This window comes from Rhipicephalus microplus, chromosome 5, assembly GCF_043290135.1.
Source record: "Rhipicephalus microplus isolate Deutch F79 chromosome 5, USDA_Rmic, whole genome shotgun sequence".
Classification (NCBI taxonomy): domain Eukaryota; kingdom Metazoa; phylum Arthropoda; class Arachnida; order Ixodida; family Ixodidae; genus Rhipicephalus; species Rhipicephalus microplus.
Genome location: NC_134704.1, coordinates 1,074,681 through 1,094,597, shown reverse-complemented (window position 1 = coordinate 1,094,597; position 19,917 = coordinate 1,074,681). Strand labels below are relative to the sequence as shown.

At 47.9% G+C, this 19,917-nt stretch overlaps 1 protein-coding gene across 6 annotated transcripts in view; it reads right to left on the bottom strand.

Moving 5' to 3' along the window:
* LOC119174040 (intermembrane lipid transfer protein VPS13A) overlaps positions 1-19,917 on the bottom strand; it is a 1,344,268-nt gene that overhangs the window by 1,081,120 nt on the left and 243,231 nt on the right. For all 6 annotated transcript variants that reach the window (XM_075894208.1, XM_075894209.1, XM_075894213.1 and 3 more), the window contains one exon: positions 19,018-19,202. In XM_075894208.1, the coding sequence (XP_075750323.1) occupies positions 19,018-19,202 (185 nt within the window). The remainder of the gene's footprint in view (positions 1-19,017; positions 19,203-19,917) is intronic.

The window sequence follows — 19,917 nt, the reverse complement described above, 5'->3', positions numbered from 1 at the left end:
TCTGGCCTGAGTATGCCTTAGCACACATACAAAGAGTCACCCCGTAATATGCTTAAACATGCCCTATGAGACCCTGAAACTGTGTCTGGTGTTTTCCATTCAATGAACCTCTGCCGTATAAAATTATTGTAATGATCAACTCCAGCGAAATCTGTTCCAGCGGGTACAAATATAACCACCGCTTGTTTGCACACATCCCAACTGGTCAGTTCCTTCTCGTGCGTGTCAAACCATACATTTTCCGTTCCCCTGAGGGAGTAGCTGACGCTTGCTAGCATCAAAGTTGGATCCCACCAGTCGGTCTTGCTGGCATGCTCGTAGTTGGCCAGCCAGTTTTTGACATGCTTTTATCAGTTTCTCAGAAAGTGCATAGATGGGTCAGAACGACGTGGTTGGCGTCAGCTGGCACAGCAGGGTAGATGGACAGAACTGCCTGTCAACATTATGGATTGTCCTAGAAGACATCCGCTGCGAAGTTCCGCAGTGTGCGTCAGATGTATCTCAATAACTCCACCAAAAATGTTATGGGGAGACGACAAAAGACAGGAGTATTTACAATATTTAAACACTATCAAAGTGATCGGAGCAACAACAGCTAAGATGGCATGAACAGGAGACAATCTGTCTTCATCTTCTTCGACCTCTAGGTCAGCGATGTACAGCAACAGCGTACAGCAATAGTATAGTATAGGTGAGACGTAAGCCCGCAAAGCCTCATGGCAGGCATCGTCTGCATCAGCTTGTGGTTGAAGATACAGTCGAATCACGATAATTCGAACTCGAAGGGGCTCGAAAATTTGTTCGAATTAAAGGAAGTTCGAATTAATGAAAGCTAAATAAATGGAAGGCTCTCCATGCAGTGGCGCATGTGCATTGAGCTAACGCACGAGAGAGAAGTTTAGAAAAACTTACATTTATTCACAAATCACAGGACATTCGTTATAAATTGAAGTAATCGGTGATGCGCGTCAGCGCAGGTTTGCCTTGCAGTGAGTCAATCAATTCCGCATGCAGCTTGCAAAGCATTTCTACTTCGGCTTCAGCATTCTCCTGGCAAGAAAATTTGCGCGCGGACATGTCCATCGCCGACACTTTCTAAAGACGACGATAGTAACGACTGCAGCGTAGTGGAGCCTCCTGCTCTCCACTACGCAGCCGCAGCATGGCCAGCACCTCACGAGAAAGGAAGAGAGTCTCCACGCAGAGAGAAGCAGATCGGTATTTCAGAGAAAACCAACACACGACGGCAGCTTTTTCTTTTTGTTTTGTTCACTTCGCGCACGTCGCTGAAAGGAGAAGGGTTACGTGGCAGAGAAGGGAACGGGGGAAGCATGGCACCAGCCCAAGATAGACCCCCCCCCCCATCAAGGCGCAGAGCCGTGCTCCCGCAAGGGGCAAGGGCTGCAGAAGATAGTGCCTTTTTCCTTTCCTTCAATCACACATTCATTCAGCCCAGCGACGGCTTTCTTTTTTTTTTTTTCCTCCCTCTCTTGGCACGCAGCTTTGGAAGGAGGAGGGTCTTTACGTGGCAGGGACAGAAAAGGGAGAAGCTTGACATGGGCGCGTCGCAGATCAGCATTTGAGAGAGAGCAAACATTCCACCGCAACCTTCTCTTTCCTTTTTATTTTCTTCGCGGGCAGCGTTGAGGTGTGTCGCAGGTGTTGCCGCGGGATTGGGCGGAGTGCTGAGATCATTTTTGTACCGCAGTATGTTCGAATTAATCGTCGAAAGTGCTTGGGCGTTCGAAGTACAGGGCGTTTTTGCCCATTAGAATACACTTAGCTTTGACGGTAACTCGTCGTGAGTTTGAATTAAGCGGAAGTTCGAATTAGGCGTGTTCGAAATAATAAGATTCGACTGTATTTGTGACGCACTGTTTTGCTGGCCACGTTTTTGGAGCTGTAGACACATCTTTTCCTTCTATTGTGTTGCAATATAATTGCTCGCACAGTCATAGTTGGTTGTGCAGCTATCGGCTGCTCAAGTTCGAACACCAATGTTCAGAATTTCTTGAAACGTAGCTATAAATTGAAGTTGGTTTTGCGGGAATATGGAGAGCCATAGTGAGTGGTAGCCTTTGTATGCGTGGCATCATCATATGCCAAGGCCACTTTGTCACAGGTAGGTGATCTTTGTCCTAAATCCTGCATGGATAGTTCCGTTTGTCTGACACATTTGGTACTTACGTACAGGCACTCCCAGCGAAGACCCACGACAGGTTGGCTACGTGTCCTCGACATTTTGCCACGACAAAAGAGCAACTCAGGTGTAAAGACAAAAGCACGAAAGGCACTTGGCTGTATAGTTTTTCATCAGCACAACCTGCAGGGGGTCCGTCCTATGTACGGCTGATGCAGAAGCCTAGCTAGTGTTCCAGCTGCACATAGTAATACCATGCACAATTAAGGCCTCCTATCCGTAGCTTGTCTCATTGCAGCTACACGGGTTCGGGCGAATAAGGCAACGGGCTAGGTCAACAACATAATTTATTGCTACACGTTAGCAATAACGCGTAAATGTCGCAAGGAGATACAACAGAAAAAGAGGGTAGACGCTTACTCCTTGGTCGTTGTCGTTCTCGGCTCGCAGGGGGTAGTGGGTACAACCTCCTTCTTCCAAAGCCAGTGTAAGAGCGGGCGTGCAGCCATCCGCACTCTAGTTTTGTTCACTGACCCAGTTTCCCTCTCTCTGATGAGAATAATACCTTTTATCGCTGAGGAATGGGAAGCCCGCTCCGCGCGCTGGGAAAGGGGGAATCGTGAGTGCTGGATGCGGGGGTGTTCCATCCCCTCGCAAGAGGCTTTATGACTCTCGAAGGGACAGTCATGTCCCGCAACCAGGCTGTGCCCCTGCCGTAAAAAGAAAAGGAAGACTGGGTGCACGTGCTCCCCCCCCCCCGTCCTCTCCCCCTTAAGAAGGCCCCCTGAAGGACAGAGACGGCAACATGGAAATATTTAATTATTCATCATCGAGGAAGGCTAGGACAAAGGGTGCAAATCCGTGCCCTCCTGCCGTTGGCCCTCTGCCGTGGGTGCCACTGTGCGCCCACTTGTTGCCGCTGCATCTAAAGTAGCCACCACCACTGTTGCCGTGCCCCCTTGCATCACGGCCAGCCATCGCCACTGCTGTCGCTTTCGCTGCTGTTACTGCCGCCCTGGATCCGGTGCCTGTAACACTCTGGTCTAGACTGCGCCCCGTTGACCCTCTCCACTCAGGTTGTTGGTGGGGACTAAAAGTAGCCAGTTGGTGACAGGTTTCATTCAGCAATGACCAGTTGTGGGGTACAGGCCCATTACGTCACATGTTGCGATTTGCCAGGGAGTCTGACTGTTAATTGGCTGCATGAGGTCGGGCGGACATCCGTCTCGTGGCTTGACGCTTTGGCACACTTGACTAGAACGGGCGCAGCGAATGACATCCCGCTTCATGCTTGGCCAGGTAGCGAGGCGACACAACTTAGCATAAGTTTTAGGGCCGCTCGCATGCCCGGCAATGCACGAGTCATGAAAGTAGCAAAAAGTGCTCCTCTAACGTGCGCGGTATCACGACTTTGACTGAAAATCACTTGTGTCATCGTCAGATGGGATGTCATCGTCAGATGGGATGGGTGATGGGATGTAAAAGCAGGACGCCGTCAAAATCTAGCAGATATGAATCCAGCGCGCTCATAGCACTATCAGTTGTTGCAGAGCGCTCCGCACCGACAGCAATACCAGCTGCCCCCATGTGCGCAGTGGCCTCAATATCACTCAGCTCCCGGTGCCCATCAAACACCTTTCGACAAAATGAATCTTTCTGCTGAGCTTCTAACCGTTCCTTTCTGCTGAAAACAATCCCTGCACTAACGACAGTCTCTACATAATTCACGCTTTTGCCATTAACTAACGTTTGCTCTGCTGTTTTCGTTAGCATGAGTGTCTTGCCCTCAGTTCATTCCGAGTTAGTAACATGACTTGCCTCATGTCGGACTGGAGCTTGCGATAGTGTGTCAGCCACGGCATTGTTCTTACCCTTGCAGTAGCAAACAGTGAAGTCGTAATGCTGCAGCAGCAATGCCCAATGCCCCAGGCGGCCACTTGGTTCATTAAAGCGCCTAAATCATGTGAGAGTCATGTGGTCACTCTCAATCACAAACGCAATTCTGTCGATGTTAAAGTCAAACTTACAGAGAGCAAAAACTATCGCAAGACACTCTTTTCTGGTTACCAAGTAGTTTCTCTTCGCCGGCGTAAACATACGGCTCGTGAACACAATCGGTCGGAGGGAACCTCCATGCTCCTGAAGTAGAATTGCTCCTAAGCCCAGGTCACTTGCGTCTGTGTGAATCACAAACTCCCTGTTCAAATCGGGTAGCTGCAGCTCGGCCGTGTTGGCCAGCAACTTCGTGAGGCGACGCAGTGCGGCCTCTTGCTCTTGCCTCCAAGCCCAACGCTCGCCAATTCTCAAGAGCTTCGTCAAAGGCGTCTGCGCTGCCGCCCAATCTGGAATGAACTGGCGATAAAAGTTCACCATCCTCAGAAAGCACCTCGGCTCACCGATAGTGTTCGGCGATAGATAGCTGACTATCGCTTCAAGCTTACCCTTATCTGGCAAAATGCGACCCTCGTCAAGAGCGAATCCCAATAATGTTATTCGGGTGGCTGCTATCTGAGCTTTGTTTGCGTTCAGAGTGATGCCCGCAGACCTCAGCCTTTCTAGAACGTCTCTCAAGTGACGCAAGTACTCCTAGAAGGTTTTCGAGTAAAACACTATGTCGACTAGATAAGCGAGCGCGTGCTGCCACTTTGTGTTTCCCAGAACATGGTCCATTAGCCTCTGATACGTAGCGGGAACTCCCACCAAGCCGAGAGACATTATCTTGAATTGGAAAAGTCCTCTGTGGCATGTGAGAGCCGATTTCTCTTTATCCCGCTCGTCCATCTCAATCTGAAATATCCACTGCTAGCATCGAGCGTAGTGAAGTACTTCGCCCCGCCTAGGTTGGATACTAACGATGATATGGAGGGAAGAGGGTATGCGTCCACCTTCGTCACCTCATTCAGCCTGCGGTAGTCTACACAAAGGCGATACGTATAATCTTTCTTTGGAATGAGAACTACTGGGAAACCCGATGGGCTGTTTGACCTCTCAACTACGCCTGTGTCGATGTTCGTCTAAGGTAGCATCGAGTGTTTTCCGCTTTAGCCAAGCTGATCAGTCGAGGATTGTATTTCCATAACCATGCATCACCCGTGTCATTTATATGCTTGATCAGCGTAGTGGGGCAGGGGCAATCAGTAAACATTGCGTCGTACTCGTAAAACAGCGATGACAGCTGCGCTCGTTCCCCGGTTGGCAGGTTCTGTGCCTCTACCAAAAGAGGGTTCACTGACCTTCCCTGCAGTGTGGCACATTGTTCCGGTGGGGTGGTTACTTGCTTTCTCGACGCGCTATTCTCCCCACGTACTCGCACCTCTCCCTGCAGTTGGCATGCTTTTGTCAATGCGGGGGCCTTTGAGAAAAGCTTTAGCTCATCTCCATCACGCTCTCGGTAACTGCCGTTTGATATGTCAATGACAATACTTGACTTGGCAAGGAAGTCTCGACCTAGGATTAGAGACATTGACAGTCCAGAAAGATGCACAAGACATTGTCGTCTCACGCATCTTTCCCAGCGGATTACTAGCCTAGCCACGCCGCTTAATTGTGCTGTGCCTGTGGCGAAAGATGGTGTTGCTTTGTCTCAAGCGAATATTCTTCTCGTGGAGACATTGCAACACATCGCCACCGAATAATGAAGTGCTTGCCCCAGTATCCAAAAGTGTTATGAACTTCTTTCGAGCTATCGTTAACTTGATTAGTGGTGCGTGCGAGTCTACGACATCACTTGCGCAACAGATTGAGGGCGCAAGTGATCTGAACGCATCAGTGGGATTACTGATCGCTGCGCAGGGTCCGATGTGGATCACTGGCGGGGCCGTCTGTTTACCGAACCGCGTGTTTGCTCCTGACCCAGTGTGCGGTCACATTTGTGAGCGATGTGCCCCGGCCCACCGCACCAATAGCAAGGATCGCGGAAACTACGCCGGCACGATCGTAAGTCACCTCGATCAAGTGGTCCTCGCTTTGGGTTACGCCGCTCATTAGACCTCATGTCGACTGCGCACTCTTGCTATGGAATGTCATGCGTGGGCGGCGTGGGCCGTACAAAGCGCGTAAGCATAGGGGTCTAAAGCGCAGCCTGACCGCTCCCAACCACATGATACGTGCTCATCAGTGAGCGATGCTGACGCGTTACCCCTAAACACTGCTGAGGCTATAGCGCCACCAATCCACGCACAGCGAGGCTCGATTGACTGGGCTGTGGGTGAAGGTGGGCGATACGATCGCGCAGCGAGGATGTCCCCTTGTATGCGCTTTGCCTCTAGGGTGAGCTCTTCTAGGTCTGTGAACTTGCATCCCCTGAAGTGCGCCACAAAAGTCGGGGGCGCTTGACGCGTAACGCGCTCGATTTTTTCTGTGTTGGTGGAGTGAGGGTTAGCGAGACAATACAGTTTGTCCATCGCCCGTAAATACTCCAGCAAGGATTCTTCAGGATGCTGGGTTCGTAGCTCCAATTTCCTCCGCAAACGCCACTTATAATTAGCTGGAAGAATTCACCACGAAAACTGTTGCGGAACTCTTCTACCATGTGGACGCAATGTACTATTAGTCGACATCATCGAGCTGCTTGCTTCGTAAGCAACACCAGGACCACGCACTCAAGAAGTTCGGCGTCTGAAAGTCCCGTCACCATCTGATAATGAAGCAACTGGTCAAGATACTCGCTGGCACTATTGCAGTTGTACCCGTGTAAGTAAGTACGTCTACCTTGACATGTGGTCGCACAGTCTGCACGGGGGTCTGCGCTGTGTCCTGCAGGGCGCTCGCGAGGCTTTGCATAACTGACAGCGCATTTTGCAAGAGTATCTCGCTTGAGGGCAAACTGTTGCCCGCAGACTCGCCTACATTTGCGCCGTGTGTCGAAACAACATGTGACAGCTCCTCTCAGCTCACGTCGCGAGGTGACGAGGCGCCTGGCTTGGGGCTCTCCGTCGAAGGCCTAATCTGTGCTAACGCGGTCTCTGCACCTTCCTGATTGTCCCTCGTGAAACGACCAAGATCTACGCTGTCGGAAAGTCCTAACAGTGCCCTCGCGTTAGCTAAAGGATCGATACTTTTCAGCACGACATCAGACAGCATTGAAAAATCTTGGAATTCCGCCACGCCTGTCGTCCTACGTGTGGAGGAGCGTCGGTAGTTGCTAGAGTCCAAAAAACGAGCCGGGTTACCAAATTCGTAACGTTGGGTGCCAGATGTAGGAAGTCCATCTTATGTACGGCTGACGCAGAAGCTTAGCTAATGTTCCAGCTGACAGTCGCACCGTGCAGAATTAACGTCCCCTATCCCTAGCCTTTCTCATTGCAGCTACACGAGTTCGGGCAAATAAAGCAACAGTTAAGGTCAACAACACACTTTATTGCTATACATTAGAATTAATGCGTTGCGAAAAGATACTACAGAAAATGAGGGTAGACGCTTACTCCTTGGTCGTTGTTGTCATCGGCTGCCAGGGGGTTCTGAGTTCGACCTCCTTCTTCCAAGGCCGGTGTCAGAGCGGGCGTGCAGTTGTCCGCACGCTAGTTTTGTTCACTGTCCTGGTTTCCCTCTACCTGACAAGAATAATACCTTTTCCCGCTGAGGGAGGGGAAACACGTTCTGCGCGCCGGGAAAGGGGGAATCGTGAGTGCTGGCCACGGGGGTGTTCCGTCCCCTCGTGAGACGGTTTATGAATCTCGAAGGAACAGTCATGTCCCCGAAACCAGGCTGTCGTGCTGCCGTAAAACAAAAAGGGAGGCTGAGTGCACGTGCTCCCCCATAAACCACAATCACTCTCTACGCATCTACGAAAAGCATATGGCATTTACACTAGAACGCACGAATGCCACGCAACGTGCAGCCAGTTCTAACCCTGATCTCGAAAATAGCATGACACAGCATCCAACAACTGCATGACATCAGGCCAGTGGTGACACCGCAAAATCCACGGACACAGCACTTGCCATTGGCATCAACTGCAGCGATGTAGGCCATACACAATCAGTGGTTCTGCATGCGACAACCTCGCCCCAGTGAGAGAAAAAAATGTGTCAGTAATGCTATGTAGACAAGAAAAAGCGCCCCACTATTCTACTGATAGAACAGGCATACAATGTGTTGGTGGTAATTTCAAGTGTTCCTCCAAGCATTCCTTTCGTAGTAGTCAGATTATTCATACCCGATGTGGTGCACATGCGAGCAGAACAAATAACTATGCATAACAAACACAGCACTTGACTATGAGGTGAGCATCGTCTCGGCCAGCTTGTTCGCCAATTCAATGCAACAAGTAAATGCCAAACGAGCTCGACCTCGCTTGAAGAAAGTTAATACCGACAGATTTCGCTTTGAAAGCTTTTTCAGCGCTGCATTTCAGTCGAGGTCGTTCGCAAAAAAACGGCTGAACATTTTGCCAGGCCGTCAGCACTGAACGTGTATTTTTAGTAACATAGGATACCCCTTGCACATGGAGGACATCGATACTATACCCAACAATCTGAGATGGTGACAGAGCAGTGCAACTATAAGTGAAAAAACAGCTGAACCCCCCCACAAGAGGAAATACCTAGAAATGAGCACGTTAGTGAACGACCTTTGTTAGTATCTAAGTGTAAAATGAGTTCAAAGACGTGACAACCAAGGCCACGCAACTCATTATGAAAAAACAAAGAGCCGTGATAGCACGTACAGTCCGTTGTTAGGCACTTGAAACGAAAATACTATTTTGCAATGACAGCACATGCTTCCCTTTCATGATCCGCCATAGGTGAGGCCATAGTGACGTGCGCAAAATGTAGGTGCCACCATGCTGACGTGTGCTAAGAATTGGCAGCATACGCGTTGGGTTGCCATAAAGAAAGAAAGCAACACTGGCTGTGAACCAATTCTTAAACAGCATTGTAGACAGTCTACACAGACAGCTTGAAAAACAGTACGGCACCCATGCTGTCCGATAAATGGAACACGTTTGGACGGCTTATTTGCAACGAGGCCTCATCTCACGTCGAATAAAGAAAGCTAAAATAAAAAATTTTAGCTGTTGTATTTTCTGGCTTATTTCATGTTAAATCTAAGAATAATTTAACGTTACTCACATCTAGTGTTTGGAGAAAGGTCTGCTTATGTGCAGACGACCATTCCAGTGAGATCTGATCTACTTGAGTGATTCACAGTGCCGTCAACTTGTTTAGACAGCAAAGTAGCTCACATCATATTTGTCTAGGAGGCCGTCTTCTCCAAGCTATCTATTTTGCCGGCTACGTGAGAACTGGAATGGGACTTAATTGATCGCCGTCGTCTATTTCGCTGTCTATGGTAAGTACTGGAACACACCCACTGATACCCAAGAAATGATGCAGCAGACGAACGGAGAGGCGTCAAACCTGAAGCTGATAGAGACTGCATGCATCTCATGAGCCTTTGCGACTCTACGCCTCATCTATTACAGTAGAATCTCGATGATACGATTATGGTTGATGCGAATTTTGTGATGATACGAATTCTAAAGTTGTTTTGGATGGACTATATTATATACCGTGATTTGGTGTTATACAAATGATTTCCCCAGCCACCCTGTATGATGAGCGTGCGATTGACCACTGCATGCCAGCGGGGCAACGTGGCTTGTCAGTCAGAGGAAGGCCCGTTCACTCTTAACCTCGGAGGAGCTGAATGCGAAAAAACTCCCCGGAATTTTCCTCGCTTCGGTGGCGAGAAAAACACGCCACGAGGCCAACGCGAAAAAATCGGTCCGAGACCTATTTTCCTGCTACGGGATAGCAATCGCCTTTTAGCATTACGGCTTTGGGTTCGCAGGCTGCTTTATCTCTCAAACCACATGATGTCAACAACCAGCAGCAAATCAACATGGCGAAGGCATCGGCGGTGGGTCGTGTCAGCGCTATCGCGAACTACCCGCACGGCAAGTCAAAGCTCACGGCCTTGACAAGGATGCGTTCGTCGAGAGCCTGGTTTGGATTACGATCGCTGATAACACCGGAAGTAGAAGAAGGTGCAGCAGCAGGGAGTCGGCTTGCCCGAACATCTTTTGCTTTTGCACTGCCGCCGCTGTGTCCGCTTGTGTCATTTCAGCTGATGTGTCTTCCGAAATAACATTAGTAAAAGTGTAAACTGTTTCTTTTCAGTGCTTTGTATGCATAATTATAACTCGGTACGAACTTCAGTGCTCAAGAAACAAGCAAAATGGAATGAATTCTCAAGCGGCGATGGCGGCGGTAGAATGTGAGCGTTTTCGGTGGGCGTGGACGTGGTTTTCCGGTCGTGCTGGCATTTTCACTTGAATCCTCCAATGCGAATTCCCCAGAACTCTTTTTTTTTTTTTTTTTTCGTGTCAACACCGCGGCGCGGTTTTCCGGCTGCTTAAGCGGGGGAGCGAGTGAATTTCCAATTAGTTTGGCCGCTTTCGCTCGCCCTGATGTCAATTGTGAATGCGCTGCGCCAGCAGCATGAGTGAGGAAACCACGGCCCTTAATTAAAAGATGGTGAACAGGAAAGTTCAAAAGAACTTACAGCCTTTTTTTCAGCAAAGTGTAGTTGCCAATGAAGTTTTTGTTCATCATCTTTATCAGCTTTAAGTTGTTTTGGATTCATACGAATTCGGGCTGACATGAATATTTTTCGCGCTCCTTCGAATTCGTATTATCGAGATTTTACTGTAAACAAAAGCAGTACTTTCTTAAATGTGCGAAAAATGTGGTTTACAGTATTTCTTTCCCGTGTGCTCAAGTGTACATAGGGCAAACTGGTAGATGTATTAATATGAAGCTAAGAGATCATATGTTGAGTCTGAAAGGCCACCCTGCTATACATTTAGTACTACATTGCAATGAGTACAAATTAATGCCTTGTTTTAGTAGAACTGCCATTGAATACAGCCATCACAATCAAACTGCTTGTGAGATATGAGAGGCCTTTTACAATAATAAGCAATAAAGAAAGTGTGTTAGCCATCTCTCTGTTACCTTGAGCCACCCCTCTGTTGCCTTGACTGAGCAATAATCGCACTTTTGTCATTTGTTCATTAGGCCATGTGATCACAGGTTGTGCCAGGTGCGCTCTTCATGTGTTTTTTCAACCAGATAATGCAGATCTAAGGGCTAAATAGACCAGTTGTTAGAATATGCTCATCTGTGTTTATTCCTTTTTGCCCCTTGTGTTTGTACAAAAAACTTCAAGATGAATTTGTTAAAACTAGACCGATTGGCAGTATTGATGCACACTTTGCCACGATATTACACATGAAATGGTAACTGAAATTTTGCAGGCTTTCGATTTTTCGGGCACAGGCGGATTTGCACTATTCACAAGTGTTGCACATGTGCACCCTTCTTTTTGTTCAACCTATAAGTCACCCTTTGAGTGCAAAAACTGCGAAACATTTTTGTTGACTCAACACAACAACTTTTAATATTCTGCGACCACTATGGGCAATGCCTTTACCACTCGCTAAGCCTAGCATGAGGATTGCAACTTGCAAGCAATCACGGGTGGCTTGCCCGAGACACCACGTACACAGGGCAAAGCAGATCGCACTCATGAGCAAAACTGAGGGTAGCACACGTGACACGAAGTTTCAGTTCACAGTCAGGAGGACAGCCACAAATACCATGCCACAAAAATATTGCAAGTGCACCAAAAGTGTTAGTTCACCAGTTTCTGGCAAGGACAGCTGCTGACATTTTGATTGTCACTTGCAAAGAGATCGAGGTCACACGCATGGCATCTGAGCTGTGCAAGGACACAGCTTACTTTCCGACCGAAAGCCAAAGAGCCAAACAATGTTAACATGCACCTGATATGAACTCAAGCAACCATTTGAAGTTCAGTGCACACAGGAAAGGTGACAGGAGCAAAGACTTCTGTCACCTAGGCAACCATTAGCCCTCCTACCTTCCAACCCAATAATTAGCTCTGCATCCCCCCTCCCTTAGAATGCTGACTTCGCTCTCTCTGCAGTTGGGGCCCCCATTCTCGCTTCTCTGGAAATTATGTTGCAGCCACATTATAACTGGTCTTTCATCTCGGGGGACTACACAACAAGTAATATGTATACGCATAGTGCTATGGGGCGCCACAGATGAACATAATAGGAAAGAGGACAATATTTCATTCGAGCTCATAGAAACTGGGCTCCATATCGTATGCCTGCATATTTATTTACAGTAAATATATTTTTCAGATGCTTTCTCTCTGTAACATTTTGGTGGAGGTGTGAGTCTTCCCACAGTCAACATCCATGACGCTTTTATGCAGCGGATGTTCCTTGGCTGCCTCTGCGATGACTGATCAGGACGAGAACGACGATTCTTTGGAGACTACCCCAACCATGCTTCATCCAACTATGCAGCATTCAACAACACCGCATTCAGCCACTACTAACCGCACCGTCGTCCTGACCCAACCACTTGACCCAGGCATCCTTTCGGGCAGTGACAGCACTGACGTAGAGAAATGGCTTCAGCTGTATAAACGGGTGAGCGCTCTGTATAACTGGGATCCGACGCTCATGTTGGCCAACATTATTTTCTACCTTGATGGCACAGCTAAAAATTGGTTTTCCAACCACGAGGATGAGATCACGAGTTGGGACATCTGTAAACAGAAACTCTTCGATCTCTTCGGCAAGCCCATTGGGCGTCGTCATGCTGCGCAAAAAGAACTAGCGTGCCGACTCCAGTCCTTCACCGAGTCATACATTACATACATACAACATGTGCTCACCCTCTGCTGGAAGGTTGACGACAAGATGCCAGAATCTGAAAAGGTCACGCACATCCTTAAAAAAATCGCCAATGATGCCTTCACTCTCCGCGTGTTTCGAAACTCATTGATCGTGGACGACATTATTAATGAATGCCGACGCTGAGAAGAAGCGAAATGTCGTATCACTCCACACTTTTTGCGTCTTCCCAACATGGCTGCAACAACTAACTGCGAGGACGCCTGTTTGCCACCAGGCCCTGCTGCTTCTGACAATATCGTGCGCATCGTCTGCAGTGAAGTCGAGGCAGCATCTCCACTGTGTGACCAAGTCCGGGTCCCCGACAACTCTCGCGCCACGATTTCTTTGATCAAGAATGTTGTGATCTAGGGAGTGGCCAACGCCAGGCTTCAGACACTATGCCCTATTGACCGACTTGACTACAGAGTGCCCAGTACACCTAATATGTCCCGCGGACCGAACAACCGCCCACGTTACCGGAACTCAGCAGAATGGCGAACTTCCGATGAGATGCCGATCTGCTTCAACTGTGGACGAGTTGGCCATATTTCACGTCATTGTCGCACTTTCTGGAATTGGCAGCGATGGTCACATTATGCCAACACCCGATGCCCACAAGCTCATTCTCGGATATCGATCTACGTAGAACAAGACGATGCTTCGCCATCCAGAACCGCCCAACCGAACTGCACCTTGTCACCCTCTGGACGCATGTTCTGCTCAACTAACCGACATCGCTCTCTTCTCTCTCACCCTCCTACCGCCAGTCCTCGGAAAACTGATGGGCGCCGTTCCTAGAGGTGAGCCTGCTTTGACGACCGGACCCGAAATTCCTCTACACACGATACCCGGACACAACAACTTGATTAAAGTAAATGTTGACAGCACTTCTGTAGCAGCACTCATTCACACCGGCACTCACATATCGGTCATAAACTCCAGCCTTTGTGCTCGACTCAAGAAAGTGCTCACTCCTGCTCCAATCACTGCAGTCCGAGTAGCCGACGGAGCAACACCAACAGTCCCTGGTATGTGTGCCGCCCGCTTCACTGTTCCTGTACGTTATACGACTGTTCTGTTTTACGTACTGGCCCACTGCCCACATGACATCATTTTGGGACTCGATTTTCTGTCGAAGCATTCCCCCTTAATTGACTGTTCTGCTGGTGTTGTTCGGCTCGTCCTACCACACGTCATTGACCTTCCTGATCATGCGCCGCCAAAGCTATGCTCCACCGACTTTGTCCACCTATCTTGACAAGCTGTGGTCTATATCAACGTCTCTTCTGATCCACCTGTGCCTGACGGCGATTATGTTATGTCACCTAATCCTACCGTGCTATGTTCGCTCAATGTTGTGTTCCTTCACACTATCATCACAATGAAGGACAGCGTGGCATGTCTCCCTAGTATGAACTTTGGACTTTCTGCTGAAGTGCTGCCACGAGGGATATCTCTTGCAACCCTTGCCCCAGCCGGCAACTACCACATCTCCGCCTTAACAGATGATTAACCGTGGTCTGCTAATATTCAGTCAAGCAGTACGCTAGACTGCATAACTAAAATGATTGCCTCTGATCTCTCGGCTGAGCATGTGTCTGTGCTTCGTGAGCTTCTTGCGTCGTATCACGACATCTTTGATCTCCATGACCGACCCCTAGGTCAAACGAACGTCGTAAAGCATCAAATCAACACCGGCGATGCAAATCCAGTTCACTGGTGACCCAATCGAGTATCCTCCACCGAGTGCCAAGTGATCCAGCAAGAAGTCAACAAGATGCTTGCCTGAGATATCATTGAACCTTTTTCAAGTCCTTGAGCTTCGCCCGTTGTGCTCGTCAAAAAGAAGAATAAGAGCTGGCGCTTCCGTGTGAACTACAGAAATCTTAACAAAGTTACAAAAAAAGACATAAGACATGTATCCTCTGCCACAGATAGATGATGCTCTTGACTGCCTTAGTGGAGCAAATTATTTCTCTTCCATCGACCTTCGTTTCGTGTACTGGCAGATATTAGTTGATGATCTGGACTGTGAAAAGACAGCATTTACAACTCCCGACGGGCTATATCAATTCAAAGTAATGCCATTCGGGTTATGCGATTCCCCGGCTACATTCGAACGAATGATGGACGCTCTTCTTCACAGCTTTAGGTGGTCAATCTGCTTATACTACCTCGATGATGTCATTGTTTTTTTGCCGACTTTTGAAATTCACTTCGAACGTCTCTCAACAATTCTTTTGATTTTCCGCAAAGCAGGGCTCCAATAAAACTCGTCAAAATGTCACTTTGACAGCCGGCAGCTCACTGTCCTTGGACACCTTGTCGGTTCTTCTGATGTTCGTCCCAGTCTCGAGAAAGTCCGCGTCGTCAAGAATTTCCCTCTGCCGACCTCTGCAAACGACGTTCGAAGTTTTATGGGTCTTTGTTCTTACTTTTGTAGGTTTGTGCAGAATTTCGCTGACGTCGCATGCCTGCTCACGGAACTACTAAAAAAAATTTGACTTTTGTGTGGGGACCTGAACAAGCCAGAGCATTCGTTGAACTGATGACCAGACTTACGACACCACCGATTCTCGGCCACTTTGATATATGACCTTAAACAGAAGTGTGTATCAATGCCAGCGGACACGAAACCGGGGCCGTTTTGGCACGACAGCATGGCTGCGAGCACATTATTGCATACGCTAGCCGTCTTATATCACCAGCAAAACAAAATTACTCCATCACGAAACTCGTATGCCTCGCGCTCGTCTGGGCAGTGGCTAAATTTCGGCCATATATGTATGGGCGGCCGTACACGATTGTCACTGACCACCACGCCTTATGCTGGCTGTCGTCCTTAAAAGATCGTAGTGGACTTCTCGGCTGGTGGGCTTTACGACTACAAGAATATTCCTTCACAATTGTCTACAAATTAGGCTGCCACCATAGGATGCTGATTGCTAGTCACTTCCTCCAGTAGACCCAGCAGACCTTTCTGAGAGCAATGAGTCTACTTGCGTTTTGGCACTTTCCATGTTCAGCAACATCGGAGATCAGCAATGCCGTGATCTTCACCTCAGAGATAAAATCCTTCGGCTCAGTGGTCTCATAACTCCTATGTCTCTCCATATCTTCCTGTTCCAAGATGGCGTATTATAAAGCTACAGCACACATCCTGACGGACCTCAGCTCCTGTTGGTCATGCCACAACATGTGCGTCAGACTGTCCTCGCAGAGTTGCATGATTTTCCAACAGCTGGTCACCTGAAAGTTTTAAGAACGTATGACCGTGTTCGACGTCGCTTCGTTTGACTCGGTAATTACTGATCCTTCTGCCATTATGTGACCTCATGCAAATCTTGTCAACACCGAAAAAACCAGCAACCCTTCCAGCGGGACGCCTTTAGCACATTCAGATCCCATTCGAACGATTTTATAGGGTAGGTCTTGACTAACTAGGACCGTTCCTTCATCGGCCAGCGAAAACAAGTGGATAGAAGTCGCCACGAATTATACCACTCGGTATGCCATCAGGCGGGCCCTTCCAACCAGTTGTGCAACCGATGTCGCTGACTTCCTCCTGGAAGACCTCATACTACACCATGGCGCTCCTCGGCAACTGCTTACCGATCGGGGTCGCTACTTTTCATCACAAGTTATCCAAGACGTATTACACTCTTGGGCTACAAAGCACAAGTTTACAACGGCGTATCACCCTCACACCAACAGGCTCACAGAGCGGCTAAATGCAGTTGAAACCTGCTTTAACGAAACTCATGGGGCACGGAAAATATTTCGTTGAAACGAGAATTTCGTTGTAGTGAAATTGAAAAATATATTTGATCTGAGCTAGCAAAACAAAGGAACGTTCATTCTTAAAATTAAAAAAGTGTCTGCTGCTTCCATTTTTTTCCAGCAGCACCACAACACAATTCACAGTCATGAAGAGTGAGGCCATGGCGAAAACCACGCTGAAACAACACCTACAACCGCTTTCATGAACATACCAAACAGCTGCGTTAACGATTAACACAAGCAGCTGTCCGCCGTCGCAGTGCATACAATGCAGAGATGGAGGCAGGCTGTTGTGGAGCGGTGACTTTTGCCTTATTCTATGCCATTCTTATCATCCATCACTCGTGGCTAGCTGATTTGGTTGATAATACAGATGAACAGCTGCTCTGATTAGGTACCACACTGGCCAAGCGCGAATAAGATGATGAGCATTGGAATCGAAAAAGGTATCGCTCCACGTTTGCACCCTGCAGCTGCGGCGAACGTTTGAAGGAAACCATGAACTGAGCGACTGAGCTGCAGCTTTGGATCGTCTGCGGCTCGAAATTAAGCCAGTGGCAAAAGCAGGGCCTGGCAGGGCAGTCTCACTGCCATCGCTATCAAGCAATGGCGGCACCCATGCTTGCTGAACAGCGGTCGTTTCTGGTGGTGCCAACGCGGATTTTAGACTTCGTCGACGTATTTTCAGGTTCTGAAAATGCATCAAAATGTTAAAGATAGGGTTTCCTGTATAGCAATAAATATCTGAACCTGGAAATGCATGAAATCTCGTTGAAGCGGGATGGCAGAAAAAAGGTGTCCATAGTGGCAACAATATTTAAGCATTTACTCCTATGAACTGCTGACGAGGAAGCGTGAATTTTTCATTGTAAAAGAAATTTCGTTGAAGCGGCGTTTGTTGTAGTGGTATTCGTTGTAGCAGGGTTCAACTGGTAGACCATCACGGACATGCTCATCATGTACGTTTCTTCCGACCATCATATTTGCCTATAATACGTTCCGGCATGATGCTGCAGGTTTCTCGCCATTTTTCCTCCTGTACGGATAAAAACCCACATTGCCTTTTGACACGCTTTTTCCTGCCCTTAGCCACACGTCAGAATATGCCCGCGATGTGATCTCTAGAACTCTAGAGGCACGTGAGATTGCTCGCCTGCATCTGAACGATTTGCAGGAACGACAACGGCTGGTCAACAACGCGTGCCATCGTGATGTTCACTTCAGTTGTAGTGACACAATCCTTCCCTGGATGCCATCACGGTGAGTTGGCCTGTGCGAAAAGCTGACTTCGCCGTACTCGGGTCTGTACCGCGTGGTGTGCTAAGTCACCGACATGACATATGAAATTGAACCTCTTAACTACGCCAGCGCGCGATGATGTTGTGACGTTGTTCACGTCACTTGGCTAAAGCGATATTACTTGGACCAACCAAGCACCGAGACGGTGCCTTCACCACCGGGGGTGATACTGCGGGGCACCACAGATGAACATAATAGGAAAGAGGACAATGTTCAAAGTGAGCTCATGCAGACTGGGCTCAATATTGTATGCCTGCCTGTTTATCTAAAGTAAATATATTTTTCAGACACCTTCCTGTAACAATAGTGTTGTAAGGGAAAGCAAAAGAAATAGGAAAAACTGCATTATAGCCAGCTCTACATTGCAAACAGGTAACGTATAAATAATCTGTGCTCTACAAATCTGTAGTGAAATAGTAACATTGTGCAACAATCAAAGTGGTGCTGCCTCCTGCATTTCCTTTTTGTGTGCTCTTTTGTTTGCCAACCATGTTCTTGCATCATGAGTAGTCCATTGCAGATTGTGATAATGTAATTTATCGGTGTGAGAAAAAAATGCCGCCACATCCACGAAGTGAATGATGATGAGTGGGCGAAGCTCCGGAGGTAAACCTGGTAAACCATGAATCCTCCGTACATTTTGCCCACTCGATTTTATTGCAACGCTCCCCCTAGCGTACGTCGCCGCACTATATCGAACGATGACACGCGCCATATGTGGCATCATTCCTATTTTATAACACCTCGCATCTTCCATAATCAACTACATGTACCGCCGTCTAGTTTATAACATCTTGCATCTTTTGGATGGACGGACGGACGGATGGACGGATGGATATGGCTGTACCCTTTAGATCGGGCGGTGGCTAGCGTAATACCTAATGCCGTCAGCTACAAGTACCGCCATCTAGTGAACACTGCAAGAACTGAACGAGAGGTGGCTACATATAGGGGACGCACAGCCCACGCCTTAAGGAGCTTCGCTCCTAAATTCTTTGTCTCTCTAAGAGTAAGAAATTGACAGTCACACATGACCAAATATTGACAAGTGTGTCAAGATATCGGAGAGTATACTCACTAGAGACACGGATGTCGGAAAGCTCGACGTCTACATCACACAGTCGAGCACTGACCTCGTGCACATGAAGCGTAATATTCATCTTGGTCGAGCCTGTTGGAACAGGAGGGTCACCCTTGAAAAGTGCAGACGCTAGCTGGAACTTCGGGATGACCTTTGCGTAGCCTAGGTCTTTGACATTCAGCCTGAAAAAAAAACATTGGTTTCTCATTCATCAATATACAGCCGACAAAGTTCTTTCAGTTGACTGAAACCATTCATTTAACACCTCAAGCTGCCTTGGGTCTCTAAAACTGTTGATGACAGAAGACTCCTGTGCCTAAAAAAGAAATTTATAAACATATCAACTAGAGCACAGCAGAGGCAGATTTTACTTGAGAAGCGCAAGAGAACTTGAGCATGTTGGTAACAATTTATAGTAAAAATCAGCACTGCAAATATATAAGCTTTTAGATATGAAAAAAAAGGAAAGGCAAAGGAACATCTGTGACATCTGATGAAAGTTTGGGGTGCATCCACACTCAGCACAATGGATTGCCACCTGTTTTGGTTCTGATGTTGTTGGAATGCTCCAGCAGACAATTGTTCACACACCATTACAGCCGCGGTCTGTACCGTAACATTCCCCAGTCCTCTTGAGCCTGGCCCACTGCTTTTAAACATGGCCCAGTTAGAAGCCCTTGAAGGCATTCGGGAAATTTGAAAACTTCACATAAATGAAGGGGACACTCGAATTCTTGATCATTGTGAAGACACCACAAAGAGGATGCTTTTTGAGACATTTGTGAAATAGTCACGATTTACATTGACGTTTTTATATATTTACACGTGTGTACTGGTGGACAAAAACGATGATAAGGGGATTTGGCGGACACCAGGTAGTGCAGCTCTGGCTTGTCA